Consider the following 23,095-nt stretch of genomic DNA (forward strand, 5'->3'; position numbering starts at 1 on the left):
GCCAGACTCGGACCGCCGGACGTGCCTGGCCGCGGTCACGGCCGGTCCAGTCACCGGCGCGGAGGCCCCGCCCCGGCCCTGGAGCCCGGCGGTGACCACGATGCCCGCCTGCCTCTGGCCGGTGCCGGGGGGCCCCGAAAGCGGCCCCTGGCAGAATTCTGACGCTGAGCCTCTGCGGTGTAAGGTGCCGTGCCCCGTGGTTGGGTAGTTCCAGAGCCTCTGTCGTTCTACTGTGGTCCCCGGCGGGGCGGCCGGCCGGCCATCCGCCCGACATGAGCCGTTTTCCTCGTGGGTGATCCCGGAGACTCGGTTCCGCCTGCGGCCTCTCTTGAGTCCCATCTCAACCTAGCGGCTCCAGCCATCACCGGCGGCGACTCCCGCGGGAGCGTGTCCGTCTCCGCATGACCCGGAACTCCTGCCGTGTTCTGATTCCGTCAGGGGCCCCGATCCGGTTCTGGCTCCGATACGGGGTGTCCGCAGGCGATGCTGGCCAGTTCCGCGCGCTCCGGCACCCGCCGAACATCGCCCGAGGCGGCGCACGGCGGCCGTCGGGGGGGGGGGGGGGGGCGTCGGGAGCGGCGGCCGGAGAACAGCGTTGGGCGGCGTGTCCGGTGGCGTAATCGGACCCGAGCTGGACGAGACGGGTCTCCCGTGTGGCCTGAGGGGTCCGAGGGAGGGGGACGGGTCTGGCGGACAGACCTCGGGGCGGCGTGGCCGCGGAACGACCCCGACGGGTGGTCTGACGCCGTGGGGCGGGAAATGCGTCGGCATTGTCGGGACATGCCGTTGACACTGCTTTCGGCTTGCTTATGCTCAAGTGTTTCGACGACGATAGGAAGACATCGACCTGCCGGACGGTTCGGTGGAGCCTGAACGTCGTCTTGCATTGTCTCGTTTGACGAAACGGACTGAATGTGCCTGCTTATCTGTTCCAAGATACGCTGCAGCTGACCTCTCTGCTGAAGGTGGGGTTGCTGTAGGCGTTGTATGCCCAGGTGTTGTGGCGGCTTTGGATAATGGAGGCTCGTGGGCCGCTATAATCGTGTCTCGGGTACACTGGCCTTTGGGTGTCCTGACACCGCTCAAATTGCGCGCATGCGAACTCTTTGGGCCGGCATAGCTCTCCGGTAACGACTCCTGCTCAATGAGGGCAGAGCGTCGGTCCTTGGCGCAGAACGGAATCGTCTTCGTTGGACAGATGCACCATACTGAACGCCCCAGAACTGCAGCCCGGCGAACTGGCATGGCTAGCCCTTGAATGGCTTTGCGTAGTTTCTCGCTTTGTTTTGGAGCGCCGAGTCTGTTTTTCCGTGATACTTGTCACGGCGTTGTCTGTTAATCTTGTAAGAGTTTGATTTAATTGACGTGACTGCGTTTTGATGTCGGCTCTGTTTTCGACATGACCTGTTACAAATCGTCGCCCATCAAAAATGTCCTGTGGAGAGGAGCTGGTTTAAATTGAGTCTAACTTGTGTCTGAAATTTATGGAACTGTGGACAAAAAGGATGTCAGCATGCTCAATCTGTTAACGAAACATCAGGTCTTTCATACATCGCAGGTGCGCGCCGATCAGTTATTGCGATTATCGTCGATGTTAGACTACATCCTTACGTACAAGGAAAGCACAAACACGACCGTGGTGTTGACGCGCAAATGCTATCAAATTGAAGGCGACCAGCATTAAATGTTACATTTTGCCTGTGGGTGGATTGTGTGTCTGGCCGGCTTCACCAGGCTTGTCGAGCGCGGTCGGAGGCCGTGCGCCAGCGACCGGTGCGGGGCAGCGGCCGGGCATATCGAGCACGGCCGGAGGCCGTACGCCAGCGACCGGTGCCGGTCGGAGGCCGTACGCCAGAGACCGGTGCCGGTCGGAGGCCGTGCGTCAGAGGCCGGTGCCGGGCAGCGGCCGGGCCGTCCGGTTTTTACGCGTCCGGATGGTGGCTGACCGCCGGAGACCGAACCAGTCACGCCATCCGTTCTGAGGCCATCACTGCCTGGTGACGGCTCTGGTCATCGACACGGGGTCTGCTCCGGCTCCCTCGGATCGTCAAGAGCTGGACGCTCGCAGCCGACACACATTTCTGACTTTTCTGACATTTCTGACATATCGTCGGATTACCGGGCATGACAGGAAGTCGTCAAGATGGTGCTTAAGCGTGGCGTAAAATTCCCCCATCATGTCTGTGCGAGTGGAGCTCTCCGCAAGTGGAGACAGCTCTCCCCTTCCCCAAACGCCTTGTCCGAGCCTGGCGTTGAGCAGGTCTGCAATTCAGCTCAATGGACCAAGTACATAAACGGCGCCCACTGTCCCAGTCGCGGTGATGGGCCACGTGTGTGTGTGCCCGCCGCCATGCCGCCCACACCGTCAAACGGCCGGCTGGTCGCCGGTCAGCTGCTTGGCGCCCCTACCGGCCCGGCACCGCCGGCCGGTTCCTTTCAGCGCCCCGTCACGGCCGGCGCGGCAGCTGGCGTGGTGACGTCACGACACCACGTGTCCGGTCCCGAGGTGTCCGGACTTGCGTGCTGGTGTGGTTTTCCGCTCCCGTTTAATCGTGATGCAGTGTAGGAGAGAGCGGGAGATACCGTCGCGGTGAAGAACCGACGCTTGGTGCCAGACTGCTGCGATGCGTCAGTGGCCTTGGAATGTTTCGTGGCAGTTTGTCTCGCCCTGTTTAAGAATGATTGGATTGGCAGCTACGCTCTGGCGTCACGTCACTGCAGTTTAGCGGCGCCACCTCCCCAGCGTCGTATCCGTCACTGCCGTCGCCTCCGTCACTGCCCGTCACTGCAGCTCAGCGGTGCCACCGCCCTGGTGTCGTCTCTCCTCACTGCCCGTCACTGCATCTCAGCGTTGCCACCACCCCGGTGTCGTCCCCCGTCACCGCTGGTCGCTGCAGTTTAGCGGTACCAATGCCCCAGCGTCGTCTCCCGTCACTGCCGTTCGCGACGCGCATGCTGGCTGGCCGACAGGTGCTGGCCGGGAGGAGTCATGGCACTCACCCGCTGCAGCGTTCGATTAAGTGCCGGGCAGGAAGTCCACCCGACAGGCCTCAAGCCTCAGTCTGGTTATCGCGGCTTGCATGTCGGGAAAGATCTCACCAAGCGGGACATTTACAGGTACTCCGCATGGAAATTGGTATTTGTAAGTTTGTGAAGAACGTGGCCCTGAAGGCTTCTTCTCTGGGTGTGGCTGTAATACATGTGTCTATCTCTGGCAACCATTGCATGTGCAACCGTCCCATGCGATGTTGCAGCCCCTGGGCCAGCTCCGTCCTGCCCTGCCCAGGTCCGCCCGTGTTCCCAGCGCCGTGACCGACCCGTGACCCGGCTGCGACCCGGCGCGCCGCTGGTCTGTGGCCGCTTTCCGTGCGGCGGTGCCGTAACCGCACGGAGCCGCCGCGCCCAGCCATGCGGCGCCGCTCGAGGCTGCTCCCAGGGCCTGCTGGCTGCCGCCGCGCCCGCCAGCTCCGGGTGCGCTGCTCCTGGCTCGGGGGGTGGGGCTGCCCCCGGCCCCGTCTGGAGGGGGCTCTGTCACCTGATGGCGTCTAGGCGGGGGGGGGGGGGGTCACTGGCGTCCGGGCGGCGGCGGTCTCAAAGGGTAGGGCTCTGTGGGGCCCCCGCCGGGTCTGGAATAGACGGTGATCGCTCTTCGGGCCCGCGATTCTGGTGGAAAACAGCACCTGTGTTCTGATGGGGCGCCGGTCGAAACGACGGGTGGGCGCAGTTCAAATTCAGTCTCCTTCAGTCGTGATCGACGGACGGCGTTCCTGGCGTTTTGAGGTTCGCGCTGACGCTGTTCACGGGGTCGTTGACGTGGTCGATTGCACATTATGATTATGATTGGTGGCGCTGAGCCCGCAGCCATTAAACTGGTGCCGCGGACGGCCGCCTGCTGCTTTCTGAGTTCTCACCCTAGTCGGCGTTCATTTGTGTCATTGTGGCTTCCCCTACCCTCCCCCTCATCCACGCCACCCAGCCGCCCCCTCCCCCTCCCCTGGTGCGTCGGCGTCCCCAGCCCCACAAACAATTCCATGAACCCCCGGCAGACCCCCCCCCCCCCCTCCGTCGGCCGGCGTCCTTTGTCCATCGGAGCGTCTCTCTAGTGCCTTCCAGGTGTCCCCCCCCTCCCAGGTGTCCCCTCCCCTCTGGTGTCCCCCACCCGTCTCGGCCTGTGCAGCCCCTCCCAATCATTTTCACGCCGACGTGGGCCGGCCTCGGCGTAAATATGGCTATTCACCTGGCTGTGTTCGCCAGCGGACGGCGAACGTTCGCCGGCGGCGGCACCAGCGCCGTCTGGACGCCCCTGGTCGGCGGGGTGACGCCCGGCGCTCCTGAGCCCCGCGTCCCACCCGACGGAGGGGTGCCGTCGGGACATGTGCGGCCGGGCAGGGGGGGGGGGGGGGCGGGGGCGGGGCCGGCGGCGACTCGGCGCGCCCTGATCCGTCGCCGCTGACGTCTGGAATGGCGTCCCACTCGGTCGGGCGGCAGCCGTCCGGTGGCGCCGGCCGGAGATGGAGGCGTGCCGCGGACGGATGACACGCATGGTTGACCCCCCCCCCCCCCTCTCGCCCTCCCCGCCCCGCTGGAACCAACGGCGCTGCTAACGGTGAACGTTGGGCTCGGTGTCTCCCCCCCCCCCCCCCCCCCCCCCCTCCCCGGCGCCACTGACGGAGCGGTCAGGACGCCGGATGGCCCACGGTTAGTTTTTTTTCTCCAAAATCCGGACTCGAAACGCGTCCCTTTCCGGCCAATATTGGACTCAACCTGCAGAGCTGGGCGCGCCACCGCCAAACACAACCCGGCCGCGCCGCATATCCTGTTGAAAATGTGTTGGAAGCGATATATTATCCTTAACAGCTAACGTGAACCCCAAATCCAAACACCGGCGCCCCAGCCCCCCCCCCCCCCAGCGAAAGTTCCAGCGAAATTCTTACGCCAGAAGCATACGGAGGGGATGCGGAAGACCAGGGACACGAGGTCCGCTGGTGGATTACAAGCAGCAGTCCTCAGTGGTGCGGAGGCACCGCCGAACCAAAACAGCGTTACGCGCGGACACAACGGGCTGGCAGACAGAGCAGACTAAGCTGGTGAGGCGCAGCAAGCCGCGTAAACCACGACCATCCGACCGAGGCGTGCGACCGACAGACAAACCAGTTCATGGATAGCAGTGCCAAGGAGAGTCCGTGGTCGGATGTTGGCGGAAAAGCCATCAGCTCGAAGCCATCTACATCGCACCGATGCAATAATAGAGCGCCTAGCGCATAATGCAGCCTAATTTGCAATAGCGCCATGGTGTTGCACCAGACTACAGCGGAACAAGTGATGCGGCGAAATATGCCGGCAACATTACATCATGCCAGTGCAATGCAATGCGTGCCGGATCACAACCTTTGTTGCCGCTAGTACTCCGCTGGCACTGCGCTGGCACTCCACCGGTACTCCGCTGGTACTCCACCGGCACTCCGCTGGTACTCCACGGGCACTCCGCTGGTACTCCACCGGTACTCCGGTGGTGCTCCATGGGTGCTCCACCGGTACTCCGCTGGTACTCCGATGGCACTCCGCTGGCCGGCCGAGATCTGGTCTCGGCGGGGCGTGAGTGGCAGCTCACAGCCACCAGTTCCCTTCAGGAATAAGTGGCCTAAAGTGTGGAGAGCCATGAAGGCCGGAATCTCCCCCACGATCGCGGGCTGATTATGACCGGCGAGGGTACAGGGCTGCATGCTCAATAACCATGGTGATTACCACTTCTGGGAAGCGGCGGCAGGCCGGGCGTAATAGAGCCACGGGTGGGTCCGGGCACCACCGCTCGACACCACGGCCTGTCGCGTGGCGGCGCGGCGGGCCTCAGCAGAGCAGCTGTCTGGACTGCTGGCTGGAGTCGGAACCGATTCCGCTGTGTGGGGCGCCGGTTGGAATCGGAGTAGGTTCTGCGGTTAGCCTCTCTCCGCCGAGTCGGTGTGGAGTCCGTGACTCTGAGGCTGCCCCGTGACTCGGAGGTGGAGGTTGGTCATCAGACCTAAATGGGAATCTGAGCAGCAGGTGGGGCGGCTTATGCTGCGCCGCCAGTGGAGTGCTCATGTGCAAGTGTTTCGTTGTAATACGTTTTTTAGGCATTTATGAATGCCATGAGGTGGATGATCTTTTAACTGTTAGTATCAGAGCTGGCTCTGTTGGATCCGGAGTTCAGTCACGTCTCGTTGCGTGGGACTCGGAGAACCTTCAAGGTTGTGTTGAGCCTTACGTAGTCGAAATCGTAATCAGCTCCGTGCGTTGTCAGTCCGGGTCGGAATCCATTCCGATGGAAGTGTTCGAAGGTGAGAATCGAGTGCAAGTCCGGGGTGGGCACGCAGAGCTAAGTCAGGTCAAAGTTGAGATCGGTTGCTTGTGGTATGCTGACGTAATTCAATATAAGCGCGGTCGTTAGTGAGCTTGAAAAGTGCGAGCATCCTTCAGAAATGTATAACCAAACGCGCAATCGTTGTTAGACGTGTTTTTTCTGCCAATGCTACATTCTGCTTTTGTTGCTGTAATTTCAAAGCACAACCCTCAGATAAAAGTAAAACTCGCGCACCAAATGGATTCCGTGAACCAGCAGACGAAGCACTTGCTCACATATCCGTACTTTAATCGTCATTCCCCAGCCAACTCAAAGCTGGAAATCCCCAAACGCGTTAACAAGCTACTCCCGTCAAACGGCCGCCAGGGCCACAACGCAGGGCGAGCCTAGGTTCCGGTCACCAGCTGCACGCGGCGGTCGCGGTGCATCCTAGCGTGCTGGGCTGCGCCGCCTCGGCGACCGGTCGCTTGACGGGCGGTCGCCGGGACGCCGGACAGCGGACATGGAAGCCAGGCCTCGGCTGGAGGCTGAGGCCGCCGCCGCTTATCGGCCGGTTTTGTTGTTCAAGGCGCTGTTTGCCAGGCTCCATACATGGACGACATTGGTAGAGATTGTGCGGTAAAAAGGGAAGGGAAAAGAATGCGCACGAGTGGCATGCCCGTCACGCGGTGAGACGAAAGGCAAGCATGTCACACGGGGATAAGACAACGCGGAATCCGCTTATCTAGCGAGCAGGACGCGAACCGCTTCTAAGACGGTGACGGTGCATCTTCGTGTGCCGTAAGTCGTATCAACAGGGCTTGCTGGCGGGGGAGGGGCACGACCGCCGTACCAGCTTGCTAAGGCCGGGAGTGTAATACGCGCGTGCGACGCTAGTGCAGCCAGAAATGTCAGTGGTACGCTGTATCTTTATGGCACCCTTGATTTCGCTGTCCTTACAACAGCTGGCTGGTAAGCGGAACCAGCTACGAACAGTTCAAGGAGAGGACAGCAAACACATAGTTATTAGTGAGTGGCATAGGTGGCTGTTCGTAGGAAATGTCTACTGGTCCTGAAGCAGACAGCACTCGCCAGCCACCGCTTCGGCACGTCCAACTCTCGAGAGCTGGCTGACCGGACTCCTCCCGCCGACGTAGGTCAGCCACCTCTTGGGACACCACCTGCGACCCCTGACGAGAGGGACCGTGTCTGCCTCCAAGAACTCTTTCCTGTCATTACCCCAGGAGATACCGCCAGCCGCGCTCGAGGACAACCCGTATGACACGCTGGTTTGATGTTTTGTTACTTAAGCCTCACCGGCGATTTAACCGGGGCTTGCCTGGCCTACCGGCTCGTGGCATAGCTGCGGTCCAAACACGGCGCGCATTGGCTGGCCCGAAACTTCAGGTTTGTTCCTTGCGTTTTTCAGGCAGCTTGCTTGTAATAGTACAAAGTTAACGAGGGTTGCCGTGCACAGTGAAATTCTGCGAAAATTGTGCGTTTCTCAGAAGCAGCACGCGGCAGAAATAGCCCGAACAGGTACGATAGGCTGGGAACCTGTCCGAACGTTGCGGCTTAGGCTGCATGCCTCTGTGTCCCGCTCTATGTCCCTAGTCCGCCGTGTCCCGTTGCATGTCCCTGGTCTGCCGTGTCCCCCTGTATGTCCCCGGTCTACCGTGTCCCCCTGCATGTCCCTGGTCTGCCGTGTCCCCCTGCATGCCCCTAGTCTACCGTGTCCGTGTGTATGCCCCTGGTCTGCCGTGTCCGTCTGTATGCCGCTGGTCTGCCGTGTCCCGCTGTATGCTCCTGGTCTACCGTGTCCGTCTCTATGCTCCTGGGCCGCCGCGTCCCGCTGCGTCTCTGCGCCGGCGGCGGCGGCGGCGGCGGCGCCCGGGCCGCGGTGGCCGCACCTGCCGGCAGCCAGCCCGCGGTGTCGGTGGCCGGGCGCGGCCAGCGTTTCCAGGCGGCTGCTCGGGCTGTTACCGCCTGGCTGGCACTCTGCCAACGGCCGCCGCTTTCAAGGTCGCCACATGTTCCGCCTGGCTGGACGCTGGGCGCTGGTGCGGTGGCCGCCCGGCCCGGTCCTGACGGCGAGAGCTGTTCGCTCCTCTCGTGCGCGGCGCTGAGCTGCGACTCTGTAGCGAGCGCATGGCGGCGCCACGTGCGCAAGTCGACGCGAAATGAATGGACCGGCGGTTTGGGTTCGCGCGGACGTTCACCCTACATGGGCGAAGCGGGCAGTTCGCCATGCCGCACCCCCGCGCGCGGCCCGGCGCGGTCGGCCGGCCGGCGGGGGAGGGGACCGGGGCCACGTGACTCCGCCGGCGTGGCGGCCACCCTCCGGGCCGGCGCCACTCAACCGGTCCGCTGGCCGCCCGTTGGCGGACCGGTTTTTCAAACGTGGGCGCCGCCAGGCCGGGCCGGGCCGGTCACTTTTTTTGATTCGCGGTAGCAGAACTGAACCGCGGGGCCGACGGCAGCGGTCGGTCGCTGACGAAGCTATCGTTCGCGATGGGGAGGGGAACGTCCACGATGCTTGAGAGGTGAAGGAACGGGCGAAGTGTCCCGGCGTCCGCTTGAGGCTCGTGGGCACGCGGCTTTGAGTCACGGCCGGCGCCAATCATAACGTCTGGGGAGAACAAAGACTTGATGGATCGGTCGGTCGCTGTTACAGATTGGTTGGCGATGGGAGCAGACTGGCACGGCTGAGAAAATTTAATTGGAATTAGTCGAAACTGCAGCCTAGTGAAAGGATTGAGCCGAGCTGTGTTTGACTGGTATTGTGTGATGATTGCCCGTGGTCAGTTAGACGTCAGCACTGGAAATTTATTGCAGCTCTTCATGAGGTGATGAGTGTATCTCCAACTACTTAAGCAAATTGAGTTGCTGAAGTGCTTCGCTCAGGTAGAGGGGTATGTGCATGCCACCACGTGTGACGCAGCGGGAACAATGTCTGGCGGTGTGACGAGGGCGTGTGACGCAGCGGGAACAGTGGCTGCCGCTGTGACGAGGGCGTGTCAGTTGTTGCTCTCACATAAGCTTATTCGTTGTTTGGTGGAGGACGCTGGTATAACCGGTTCCTATATAAAGGGGCGACCCTATGCCCCGAGCGCACGTGCAAAGGGTCGCCCCTTTATGGCACGCCGGCGAAAACAGCCATACCCTTCGCCGACGGTCAGGCCTGATGCGTTCGATAATAAAGAGGCACCGTTGTTCGCTGCTGTAGGTTGTTCACGTGTCCGCAACTGTGGTGTGGTTTTCGAACCAGCAGTGATACGAGGCAGTCTTAAATGTTGATCGTCCCACCTTTCGGACATATTTCAAAAACATGCTATAGTAAGCCATCAAGACTAGTATCGTCTATTAAAAGCCCGGGGTAGTGTCACTGCAGCGCCATCAAGACATAGTGTGGCTGTCAATTTCACTTATCCTCTGAGTTTAGATCACGCAATGAACGCTTCGTAACAACACCACGCATCTTCCCTGCAGTCGTGGTCACCGCCGACGTGACAGCCACGGCGCGCAGCTCTACTGGCGCGAACAAAACAACTGTATTACGCGTATTATTTTGTATTCATGTATTGTGTTACTTAATATATACATGTATATCCGTATTGTGCATTTATACATACATACATATATATATATATATATATATATATATATATATATATATATATATATATATATTACTAACCAAATTGTGCGCGTCTGCCGCAACAACAAGTGAAAAGTACAAAACAGGTAGGGCACTCCTTTTAAATCGATGAGTGCACGCCCTGAATGCTCTGGTCACCAGACAGCGTCCTCACATGATGGGTTATCGTCAGGACAGGTCGGAACACATCTCACCAAATCGCGCGCGATTCCCAAACATCACCGTCTGGGGTACAAAAGGCACCTCGGGACACACCGCAGCGCCATCAAGTCGTCAGAGGCATGTATCTGAGGCCATGTCGCCTCCTGTCGTGGAGCAGTGCGGTCAAGATGCCGCGATCTGGACCTGAGCCGGACGACACCCGAAAACACAGGTCCCGCCCCCTTATAAGGCGTCCATCCACAGAGCTGTAGCAGCGATGCTCCGTGTTGGCATCGAGAAAAGCCGGGTAAGAATGCTTGTTTCAATTAAGGTCGGTGGGAGATGTTTTATACATGAACGCCCGTGAACTTTTTAGCGAACGCTGAACAGAATGTCTCGAAGCCGAGAGTAAAGAGGAAAGCATTATTTGCCAGGTTACGCTTCGGGGAGCGACACCCGTTGTCTGGAAGCCCCGGCAAGAATGATGACGTTGGTAGTACTGGGCGTCGTGAAAAATGTTATCCATGCGGCCTGACGAACAGCAGGTCATGCAAAATAATGTACAGTATATATGATACAGCATAGGTAAAGGTGCTAGTAACGGTTGCCATTCCAGCCGACTTTAGCTGGGGTCTGCCTCAGTGGTTTTTACCGCGATGCTTTTTACCGGTTGAAGCATACATAAACTGACGGGAACTGGGAAATTTATGATACGGTTGTGTTTTAATTTAAGTCTTACCACACAGTTCCCACGTGGTATTTTCAGGCAAATTGCCAGCAAAGGCACAATGATGCAACCATGTGATCACAGTATCTGTTATCCATCGCTTGAGTGGCACACGAATTGGTATATGTGGGCGTGTGTCTCATGACTCAAACGCATGGATTCAAAAGTCAGTAGCGGCAAATCTGTCAAACCTCAATCAGTTTTTCAACATTATTTTGAACGACTTGCATGGATGACTGGGTTCGGAACGCTTACTAAGCAGAGCTTGTTGCGCGTGCTCTGTAACCCACCGTAATGAGGTCAATAAGTAAGACTTGATGCAGTCTATGGGATTTTTCTGCCTCCAGTCCGTTTGCCAGACAGGGATGTGTAGAGTGTTACGTGATGTGTCCTGCAGTGCTACGTGACCTGTCCTGCAGTACTACTCACGTGTCTTGCAGTGCTACGTGACGTGTCCTGTGGAGCTACGTGACGTGTCTGAGTGCTGCGTGACGTGTCTTGCAGTGCTACGTGATGTGTCCTGCAGTGCTACGTGATGTGTCCCTGAAATGCTGCGTGACGTGTCCTGCAGTGGTACGTGACGTGTCCTGCAGTGCTACGTGATGTGTCCTGCAGAACTACGTGACGTGTCTTGCAGTGCTACGTGACGTGTCCTGCAGGGCTACGTCACGTGTCCTGCAAGGGGGCTGCGGCACGGCCAGCCAGGGCCGGGCTGGCCCTCTGGCCATACCGGGCGCCCCAAAGCCCAAATCGTCATTATCTGGCCATACCGGCTGTCAGCTGACCTTTCCATACCGGCTGAGCTTAACGAAGCGCCTGCTCTGAGGTTTAGACCCAGTTGGTTGGGTCACGTGTCCAGCATGTTCCGCGTGGACCCCGGGCTGGCTGTGAAGGTAGTGCGATGGATACAATGAGCTATGAATGAATAACTAAGCAAAATAAGCAGTGCAGTAAAATATTCTTGGTCGGTGCATACACTACTTGGTACTTAGCTCCACATGTGTGCACAATGACAATAACAACACTCATAATACGAACTGGAGCTGCACTACTGTCTGTCCTACAAATATACAGCCTATTAGTGACCGGGCAAGTGTCTTTCGACAATTCTCTGAAAATGTAACGTGCGGTTGCGGTCGGCTGGGTGTATCGGCACTCAGCTCTTGTCGGGCTAATTAAATACAAGTCCAGATCAGGGCAGAATTTTGTTTTCTTCGCCATTACGCATTACGGCAGACTTATTCATCATGGTGCTACGATTGATGAATTCCTCTCAACGGACGCGCTTTTGCAGGCTTTGGCTTTGTTCTCACTTGGTTGTGCAAACAGTAATTGTTCCCTGCATCTTGTTTAACAATTTAGAATGGCGTAATTCCGGATGGCCAGGACCCTACTATTTTCTATGTAGACGCCATAGGCGCCAAAGCATAAACATATAAACTATGTGTGAAGTACTACGCCTTTTCTCTTGATTCCATCGGCTTCCAATACGCATTGCCGCGCAGAAGTTTCTGCCAGCTTCTGCCTGCTTTCTGCCACGAGCTTCGTGCTCACCGGTTTTAGCCGGTAAAAAGCGGACGGTAGAAAGTGTTTGTTCCAGCTGGTTATTGCCGACTCTGGGACGGCGCTTGTAACGTCACACGCGCCGCCGGACCAGCGCGCGTATGTCGTCAGTGCATTATGTCCTTGGCAAAACTCGTCCGCGTCATGCCCTCGTGTTTGTTCGTCGGCAGCCAGCGCGATGTATGTGCGGGTTCGTCGTCGTTTGCTGACGGTGTGCGTGCCGGGGTTACAGGCGACGAAGCGGCAGACGACGCCGACCCAGGTGACTCCGAAGCGGGGCCCGGGCCTTCCCTCGGGCCAGGCTGTGCCGTCTCGCTCGGCACTCTTCAGCCCCACCAGCTACTCCCCCACCGTGTGAGTACCGACACCCCTCGGCGCTGATCCCATCGGGGGGGGGGGGGACAGGTACTGGGGAGGGACAGGTAAATCTCATTACCGCCGGCGGCGGGGAGGGGAGGGAGCGCCGATATAATCTGGACCCGACGTCAACAGGTGGGGGAGAGGGGAGAAGGCTGGGGATTGACGTCGGTGGACCGAGCTCGACAAAACACCTTTCACTGGCCGAGACAGACCCGGAAGTCCGTCAGATTTGAATTGAAGGGTGAATGTCGTTAGGGTTTAGTGCCTTCGCGGAAGGGTTCAGGCAGACGCATGGCTGGATCGTAATTGCCGAAATTTAGCGTGGTTAAGTTTCTGAAGCCGGGGCCCGGGATTGAGTTTTAGGTAAGTGCAAGCGGTTCACGCTTGCTGCGCTGCGCGAAGAAGCGACGCTCTAGGCGTCAGGAGCGATGCTCTGGGGGCGCCGGGAGTGACGCTCCGGGGGTGTCAGGAGCGACGCTCTGGGGGCGCCGGGAGCGACGCTCTGGGTGCCGGGAGCGACGCTCTGGGGGCGCCGGGAGCGATGCTCTGGGTGCCGAGAGCGACGTTCTGGGGGCGCCGGGAGTGACGCTCTGGGGGCGCCGGGAGCGACGCTCTGGGTGCCGAGAGCGACGTTCTGGGGGCGCCGGGAGCGACGCTCTGGGGGCGTCAGGAGCGATGCTCTGGGGGCGCCGGGAGCGACGCTCTGGGGCGCCGGGAGCGACGCTCTGGGTGCCGAGAGCGACGTTCTGGGGGCGCCGGGAGCGACGCTCTGGGGGCGTCAGGAGCGATGCTCTGGGGGCGCCGGGAGTGACGCTCTGGGGGCGCCGGGAGTGGCGCTCCGGGGGTATCAGGAGCGACGCTCTGGGGTCGCCGGGAGTGACGCTCTGGGGGTGCCGGGAGCGACGCTCTGGGGGCGCCGGGAGCGACGCTCTGGGTGCCGAGAGCGACGCTCTGGGGGCGCCGGGAGTGACGCTCGAGGGGCGTCGGGAGCGATGCTTTGAAGTGGCAGTCGTAGAACTTAGCTTAAGTAGAAGCAAAGGAATTAGCTAAAAAGTGGCCTTCAACCTTAGTAATCACCTGGCAGTAGAAATATCGTCATTATTGTGTTACATCAGCTATCGTAACGTTATGGACTAAATCACCAAATCGTCAGTAGTATCGTCGCGTATTGTCATCATAGGGTGATGAAAATACCGAAGCGTTGTAGAATTACTGCAGCCTAAGAGCAAACTCCTTGCAAAGGCAAGCGAACCAAATGTTTCAGCACAACGTACCTAATCGTTTCAGTATCTCACTCGAAACGTCTTTTGGGCGCCAGCGCTTCCTGTAATCACGCGCATTTTAAAAAGTAAAAACAACGTGTGACTCATTCAAAATGCTATAATGAATGTGATTCTTTCGCGTTATGTGCAGATGAGTTGGATTACGAAGAAAAACTTCCAAAGTCTGTGGTTGTGCTGACACTGCATCAACTTGAAAATAAGCTATCCGGGTCGATTCTATTTTCCAGGTGTAAAGCCGTTTGGATGTAGCCCTCTCATTCCTCTTCATTTTGCCGAGATCAGTGACGTCATGACTCGTTTCCAAACGGTGCGGGTATCGTGGCACAAAGATAGTATGATCGATTCGTTCTTTGCTTCTGTCTTGTTTCCCCGCACCACCGATGCAAAGCGCCGAATTGTGACGCGAAACGGCAGAGATGGCGACCCTTTGAACATAGCCGATGGCCAGACGTTCTGAAAGTGACGTGGCTTACTTTGTGTGTGTCATGCATGTCATAGTCGGGTATGTCAGATAACACTTGTGAAATTATAACCAGGGATATCTCAGTCTCCGGGCAGGCAGGCACTGAGCGTGCTGTGTGACAGGGATGACGGAGATGAACTGGCATAGCTGCACAAACACTGCCCCTGTATGTTTGAGCATGACTTCCCGTAGACAAACGGATGGTGGCTTAACCAGTGAAGAATGTTGCTGCTTTGCGATTCACACAAGTGTCAGATTGCTGGTGCTAATGCAGGTTGGTCTCGGCATGCCGGGTCTCCTGATGTCTTCGGAAGCATTTCCGGAATAAACCTAGCTTGTTGTAAGGTCAGTTAAAATTTTAAAAAAATAGGAGCGTAGACCGGAATTTGGCGGCATAATCGCCATTGCGCGGGTCGAAAACGGCAGACGACTTCGAACAGCTGTTCCTCCTAATGACGACCTGCGAGAGCGGAAAGACAAATAAACACGTAAAAGAGCAGTAAACACCAACGATAAAGAGCGGTAAACAGATGACAGATACCCCACTCTCTTTCCGGGACCACCAAACACATTTATTGGTATCATTAGTACCTATACTCTGCTGCCCACGGGCCGTGTTGTAATCTTTTATTATTGACCATGAAGCTGATCTCGCGCACGTCCCTGAATCAAATTCCGATTCAGCTTCCCGTGGGCGCCCGGCAGTCCCTGTCTTTCTGTGAAGCCAATCCGCTACTGGTATGCACACGATTTGGGCGGGCGTTTGTTTTTGCATTCGGTTTGTTGCTTGGCTCAGTGCCTCAGGAGGCCTCCAGGGTGTCGTTTTTGCGGCGCTTGTTTGGGTCTCATTCTGGTCGAAGATCACGCTTCCTGCGTTACACTGATTTTGGTCCCAAATAAACAGATTTCCCCTGTCCGTTGCCATGCCATTCTTAAGTAATGGTGCCGCACTGCTTGGATTTTAGCCAACGTTGGTGTGTTACGTGTTGCTTCAAACATCTTACCTCCCCGTTGTTTTCATCAAACAGGAGAGGTATTGTGTAGATCGATGACATTTGTTGCTTGTCCGTCTCAAACGCAGACCAGTGTTCGGCGTCGTCAATTTTCAGGTCCTCATGGTGCGGTCGTCAAATCACCGGGTTGGAGAGAACAACTTCACACAGGTCCGCAGCTCGCAGTCGTCGTTTCCACCGGCATCTCAACTGGCGCTCACAGTCCCTGCCTCGACACATGTCTGAATTGTTGCGAAGCGCGAGGTCCCTGCGTCCGCCGATGTCTGAATGGGCGCGAATCTGCAGCGTCTGCGTCGGCCGATAGCGCCGGCTGCCGCTCCCGGCCGCTCCATTGCGCGTGGTGGGGCCGGCGGCGCGCTGCAGCGCTCTCGCGTCCTAGCGCCGTGCCGAGATGTCGCCGGCTGGCTTGCCGGACTGTGGCGTCTGTTTATTTATCCAGCCGGCCGGCCGTAGTGAGGGGCGGAGGGCGCCGCCCGGCGCCGCCGAATCCTCCCGAGGTGCTCGGCCGGCGCCGCCCGAGACTCGTCTGCAGGGCCCGGCGCCGCTCGAGGCTCAGCTGCAGGGCCCGACGCCGCCGAATCCTCCTGAAGTGCTCGGCCGGCGCCGCCCGAGGCTCGTCTGCAGGGCCCGGCGCTTAGGCCTGTCTGCAGGGCCTGGCGCCGCCTGAGGCCTGCCTGCAGAATCTGGCGCCGCCTGAGGCTCGGCCGCAGGGCCCGGCGCCGCCAATCCTCCTGAGGTGCTCGTCCGGCGCCGCCTGAGGCTCGTCTGCAGGGCCCGGCGCCGCCTGAGGCCTGTCTGCAGGGCCTGGCGCGGACTGAGGCCTGTCTGCAGGGCCTGGTGCCGCCTGAGGCCCGTCGGCAGGGCTCGGCGCGGCCTGAGGCCTGTCTGCAGGGCCCGGACCATGATTGGGCGTGTCGTCGACCTCGGTGGTGTCAACCGTGACCGAGCGCAGGTCAGGCGGGGCCCCGGGACAACGACTTGTGCTCGGGCTCGTGACTTTTTACGACCTGGACGCGTGGAACGGTTGACGGTTGATCCCATTCATTCCAGGTGAATCGGAGTGGGGCTTAGTGGCGCAAAAATAAACGCGGATTCGGCCCAGACTGGGGTTGTCATACTAGAATTAAAGCGAAAAAGATGGAATTGGTCACAAAGAATATGATCGATGTTCGATCGAATATAATTGGTGTCATAGAAATGATGTTGCCATACCAGTCGAAACGCGGAATCCACGTATCATCTTCCCCGCGAAACGAAAAGGGCAGATGACGGATCATAAAATCCTTAACTTAACACAAAAGTTGAACCGAGCACAGGTTTTGAAATATGCACGTGAGACAACTATGGGGATATCAGTGCCAGGTGCACTGCGTAGCGTAGGGGAAGTTCGTAGTGTCATTGGTGCCACGCGAACCGCCAGCGCCCATCGAACAGGAGGTTTGATTGCGCATATTCATGCTGAGGTGTAATAGCGGCGGTCGCGTCAAAGTCGGGACTTGCTTCTTAAGTAAATGTGCGCCCCTCCGTTCGGCATATTATCCCTCCCCCCCCCCCCCCTCCGCGTAATTTTGAATTGATTGACGCCGTCACTGTCGTTTTCGAGCCGCTGTGTTTCCGCCTCGGACTCGTTTCACCGAGTCAGAGTTAGTCGCGGAGTCGGACTCAGATAAGGTTCGGGCTCGTGCTGGAGGATTTTAGAAGCCTGACGATCGTATTCGCCCTCGACTGAAAGTCAAATTTGAATGTTTTTTACCAAGCACGGACATTATTGTTACAACATACATATGCGAATAGCACAAGCTTAACGGCTCGGCGTGTGGCATGTGGGTAGTCATCGCAATCCATGTTAAGTTTGGTGAGTCAGTCTCGTTTCGCTGGGGTTAAGTCAGGTCGAATTTGTGTGAGCCGGATTAGCCACCGCTAGAACTTCGTAGTTGTCAGCACCTGCCCACAATTTTATAGCTGTCCCGATACTGGCTTAGCATGCCAAGTGAGGATATTATTAGGTTATTTTTGGGTCGGGTGTGGGCCTGCCGTGTCCGATTATATCCTCGGTGGTCTCTGTCATCGATAAGCGGTCGTAAAATTACCTTTGTCGTGTGCGATGCCGTAAGGAATCACCGGACTCGATTTAAGGATTTAAAACCTAGGCATGTGCCTGGACTCCAAGGGATCGGATTCGTTAGCGGAAGAATGATAGGACTCTCGCTCATGTAGCGCGCCGGTTGGACCGAGGACTTTTTCCAAAACACCAGGATTTGATCAGATCAAGTCAAAGACCTGTCACAGACAAGCCCGGACACCCATTCGTGTACGTGATGGTGGGGTCCGACGACCCGCCGCATAGGTCAGCGTTTCCTACCGTTGGAGGTCACCACGACTGGGGTTCACTTGCCGGGGTCAGCCCCCGTGACCTCGACTGCGGCGAGCGCCCCCCGTCCGGCGGCGTTCTGCCGCTGGCTTCAGTGCGCCCGAGTTCGTTTAGTTAATGTAGTAGTGACGTGCGGGCTCTTGGAAGTCAATTCTGTTCTAATCAATGTTTGTATGCACCGTAAGGCTCGCCGTTCAACAGTGTGGGTAAGGCACGGCCGTTTGTTTCATGTGGTATGGCGTGCAATAATGCCGAAAACAGAAACTGTCAACTGCAGGTCGTTCAGGTCACACAGTACAGCCAACTGGTGCTCAGGTGTGTTTCCAGTGTCGTCCCAGCATGCGTTTTACGCGCCCTCCGATGATGGCACGCCCAGCAGGGCGTCCTGACCTGACGTTGCTCACGGGACGACCTCTGACCCGACTTCGTCCTCCTCAGGACGGCGCCCTCGGAGCGGTACGAGTCCCGCACGGGGCGCGGGGACGTCATCGCCAGCTGGGGTCCCGAGGTGGCCGACTGGACTGCCGACGCCGAGCCGGCCGGCCCGGCCGCGCCGCTCGGCCCGGCCCGCCTCCAGCGGCCCTACCGCTACATGTTCGAGCGGCTCCGGGACCGCACGGACGTGCTCAACGCCCACATCCTGGCGCTGGGCGAGAGACTGCAGCGCCACCACGGCCTGGAGGAGTACGCCCAGCCGCACGCCGTCGCCCAGGTACGGCTGGGGACGGCACAGCGGCTGCGGAGGACATCGTTTGAAGACGTCAGACGGGTGGCATGAGGCGCGGGCGCTCTGTGTCTCACGAGGCACGCCAAGGCTCGGCCAGCACCCAGACCGGCGCGGTAGTGTTGAAAGGAGCGCACAGCTCCGAAACGTTGGACGGGGACATTATTTTCTGCAGTTGAACGGAAGACGGGAGGTCTGTGTAACTGGAAAGTCAAAAGTGAGGTTCTAAGTGGTCTAATCATCCGACCGGTGGTCCAAGTGGCGTCGTTTTGGTTAAGTTAGAGGTCTTTCAGACCGTTCGAAGCCATTCGACTATTAGACCAGCGGACCATTTCAACTGGCATGCTACTCAGAGGAGCCGAATGAGTTGGGTGAACAGCGTGACCGTCTCAGGTGACCTGGGCTTTCCTCACCGGTTTCTGCCCCGCCCTGGGATGCCAGCGAGGCTTACGGGGCCTCTCGGGCGGGACTCCCAGCCGGGGGTGGCCGCGGGGCTGACTCACGGAGCCGCCCCGGGGCCGGCGGCTGCAGCTGCCCGCCTTGGGACGAGCTCCTGCGGTGGCGCGGGATGAACCAGTGAATGGGAGCGGGGGTGGGTGCGACAGGATGCCGCCAGGTGTCCCTTACCCGGATGACGTGAGCGGGCGATTCCAGGCGAAGGCGCGGGCTGGAGCGCGTGGGAAAGCGACGACCCAGAGCCGGGGTCCTCGATGTCTGCACTGCCAGCACCCGATTGCAGCGCGCTATTTACATACGCCGTCCTGTAGCGGGACGTTTGGAGACGCTCGCTGCAGCTGCGGTGTCGGCGCTCTGTTCCGTTAGGAAGTCAGACGGCGAGAATCGGTCTGCATATCTGTCGGATGGTTAATTGCACATCACAGGATGCGCCATTTAATGACCCATGGTCGAGTCGCCTGTCACGCCGACACGACAGCCACGGCGTCAAATTGACTTCGGCGGCCCGCTTTGCAGTTGAGGTGTATGGTAGCGCCAACCACTGGCAAAATAATGCCTCATTGGAAAACAACGGCACCGGTCTGAATGAAGACTGCTTCTCGTAGATATGCTGTGCAGTTGCTAGCTGACAGCGTATTGCTGCGAACCGGTTGCCGTCAGTATTTCGTTGTGACGGTCTGTACGGTTCGCGCGACAACGCCGTAGGTGCCATTGACCGTCAGTCCTGCGTCTGTCTATCCCCTGCGCAGGTCGTCCCGTCGTGACCGGGTGACGTCAGCGCGGCTTGCTGCGGAGGCAGGAGCGCTGCCGGGCCGCCGGCACCTGTCCGGCGCCGGCTGTGACGAGGCGGCCGGCCCGGGTGGCCTCCGCCGGTTTGAGCGGCTCCCGTCTGTGATCTGACCGTCACAGACGGCGGCCGGCCCGGGTCCGTGACCCCGTCTGAGCCTCGGCCGGTCTGAGTGGCTCCCGTCTGTGATCTGATCGTCACAGACGGCAGCCGGCCCGGGTCCGTGACCCCGTCTGAGCGTCTGCCGGTCCGAGCGGCTCCCGTCTGCCATCTGACTGGCCGGCCGAGGGTATTCCGTTCGCTAACAGACGTTTCCCCGCCTCCGTACCCCGGTTTTTGGCGTGTTGGGACCACTCGACACCTGTCGGATCTTCTCCGGCCGGGTCGAATGGGCGTCTTACATCGTTTAGACGTATAATACACTGATTATCTCGATTTGGCGTTCATGTCAGATTTGCATCGCGTATGACTAGGGGTTTTGACTTGAAATGAACCGAAATTTCTCCGTTTGTAACGACTGGGCCACAGCTGTGAGCCTATCTGAAACAAGGCGGATGATGAGTGTTGAGATGACGTGTTCAAAGCAGGATCTTTCGGCGAAACTAATTCTGTTTGGCGCTAAGTGGGCTCTTGGTCGATCTTTGTGATGCGGTAGCATGCTTTGCGAATACGGATTATATGGATAACGCCATCCGAATGCGTACATACTAAATTGATTGCATCACGGGCATTCGATTGGTCAATTTGCGTGAGTCATATTTTCGAGGCCGTGAGTCGGTCGTGAGCGAGGACGTGAGTCAGCCGTGAGCGAGGACGTGAGAGAGCTTGAGCGAGGACGTGAGTCAGCCGTGAGCGAGGACATGAGACAGCCGTGAGCGAGGACATGAGACAGCCGTGAGCGAGGACGTGAGTCAGCCGTGAGCGAGGTTGGGGTCAGCTGCGACTGAGACCGTAAGTCTTCCTTAGCGAGGCCATGGTGAGCCTTAGCAAGGTCGTGAATCGGTCGGCAGTCGGCCGTGGACGAGGTCGGCAGTGGGCCGTGGACGAGGTCGGCAGTACGCTGTGGACGAGGTCGGCAGTCGGCTGTGGACGAGGTCGGCAGTCGGCCGTGGACGATGTCGGCAGCTGGCCGTGAGTGAGGTCGTGGAACTGGGATCTGAATCTGGTGCTGCTCAAACCCGCTCGAAAGTCTGCGATCTCGTCCGCTACCGAGCTGGTTTTCAATACGAATGGCCGATGAATTGCTGGTAACAAAGCTATCTCCCCCCTCCCCTCCGACAGCGCGAAGATCGGTCCGTGGTCCTCCCACCCCTTTCACTTCGCCCTTCCAGTCGCTGCCGTCCATCTGTCCCTCTGGTCTGTCCCGGCCTCTGCTGCGGCCTGCGCGCGTCCGTGGTCGTGTCGCGCTGCCCAGTGCATGGCGTCTCAGCCTGGCCGTCTTCCGAACACCGACCAGTCAGTCGCCTGCGGCCGGCGCGCCGCGCCGCGCGGCTCCGCGCCACGGCCGGCATCCCGCCGACTTCCTGAACGGCTCCCGCGCCCGCGCCGGCGGCCGGCGCACGTGACCTGTGACGTCAGCGGGCGCCGACCACGTGGGGCCGGTCGTTCCCACCGCCGCGCCGAGCGGCCGCTGCCGCCGGCGTGCGCCAGTCGCTGCGGCCGGGAAGGGCGGCGGGTGGCCGCGTGCCGGCGCCTCCGGTCCGTCTGCAGGCCGGGCTGCTCGCGGGATTTGCAAAGGGTGACTGATGGGCATCGTGAAGTTGATAAGGTCGCGATACACGGCGCTGATCCAATCACGTTGACAGTCACGTCAATTTCATCACAGCGTCACCGCTGTTAACTGCCGCGTTCCCCGTTACAGACACCTAGTTAGGACCCATTCTCCGACTGTCTGCGCCACGTCTCCCTTGGCGCCAAATCCTCCGCCCGGCCGGTTTCCCGCCGGCGCGCCGGCGTGCGTGGTGACGTCACGCCGGGCGCGCGCCCGGGGCGGCGGGGCCGATACACCGGCGGAGATACGATCTGGGCGACGACTCAGGACGGCATCTGAGTCACCGGTCGTCGGACCGCTGGCCGGGAGACAGGCGCGGGGCGGGGCCGACTGATACGGCCGGTGTGGATGCACGGAGGCGGCGCTGGCCGGCGGGGCACCCGCCGGCGCGCCGCGCGCTTGGAGCGCGGGACTCACGGAGCACGCCGGCATTCCGCGGCGCAGTCCCGGTGCACTGTCGCCGCCCGAACAAAAACGTCTCGCCGCTCGACCAACCCACTCCGAGCGTCAGCGTTTTTGCCGCCTTTGTCCCGCTGCAACGTGGCGGTGCGAGAATGGCGCCGGCCAGAGACATCTGCCGGGAACATGACCAAACTGAACTTCCGACAGGAGCCGGTGTGCGCTGTCGGCCGGATCGCCTGCGACGGCCAGGGTCGGCTCAACTCCAAGTCGATCCTGCTGGAGGGAGGCAAGGGCACCTACGGCGAGGCGCGACACGTGGAGCTGGACGTGTCGCAGGTCCAGGACGTTGGCCTCTTCACTGGACAGGTACTGCGCGGACAGGACTGGTGTGAAGGAGGCGCCGTCGGTGTGTGCGGTCGGCTGCTGCACTGTTTTTACGAGGCGATTTTAATTTGAGGACAGAATTGGGGAGGGTACATCCCGCGGCTCCCCTAAGACACGCTCACATTCCACTGAAAGCATGGCAGAAGACTGAGGCGGTGAGGCATTGCACTAGCGCTATCAGTATAAACCAGCCTGGGGAGTTCTTACCTGTGTTTCTACTAGCGCCTTATTTTCCTTACTCGTTTTGCACATCAGTCAAGCTTTAAATGCGGAGTGCTGGCACTAAGCAAAAGTACAGTGCAACCCCCCCCCCCTCCCCCTGAATTATGCCAGCGCGACTACCATTCGCGCCGGACCACCGAATTTCAGCAGCTTTGTGTCGTCTCGTCACCCGCGTGAACGTCTGGTTCGCCTGCCGTCCGCCAGGTGGTGGCGGTGACCGGGGTGAACCCCACCGGCAAGACGTTCGTGGCGTCGAGCATCTTCAGCTCGGCGCCGCCGCCGCCCGCCGACCCGGCCCACCTGACGCACGGTACGTCGGCCCGATGATGTGGCGCCATCCACCGCGAGGGGGCGGAGGGGTGTGAGGGGCGTGGGAAAGCCTGGGTGGTTCCCGGCCGCTGCGGTGGGCGCAGGCCGGTGCTGGGAGGTTCAGACTGGTGTCGGGCTTGCG

At 59.4% G+C, this 23,095-nt stretch overlaps 1 protein-coding gene across 1 annotated transcript in view; it reads left to right on the forward strand.

Annotated features, from left to right (window-relative positions):
• LOC119093682 (DNA polymerase alpha subunit B) overlaps positions 1-23,095 on the forward strand; it is a 73,812-nt gene that overhangs the window by 38,088 nt on the left and 12,629 nt on the right. Inside the window, exons 4-7 of the mRNA XM_037216682.1 lie at positions 12,641-12,762; positions 18,337-18,610; positions 22,246-22,404; positions 22,849-22,954. Of these exons, the coding sequence (XP_037072577.1) occupies positions 12,641-12,762; positions 18,337-18,610; positions 22,246-22,404; positions 22,849-22,954 (661 nt within the window). The remainder of the gene's footprint in view (positions 1-12,640; positions 12,763-18,336; positions 18,611-22,245; positions 22,405-22,848; positions 22,955-23,095) is intronic.

The sequence above is a fragment of the Pollicipes pollicipes genome, unplaced genomic scaffold, assembly GCF_011947565.3.
Source record: "Pollicipes pollicipes isolate AB1234 unplaced genomic scaffold, Ppol_2.1 Scaffold_4002;HRSCAF=4701_pilon_pilon_pilon, whole genome shotgun sequence".
NCBI lineage: Eukaryota > Metazoa > Arthropoda > Thecostraca > Pollicipedomorpha > Pollicipedidae > Pollicipes > Pollicipes pollicipes.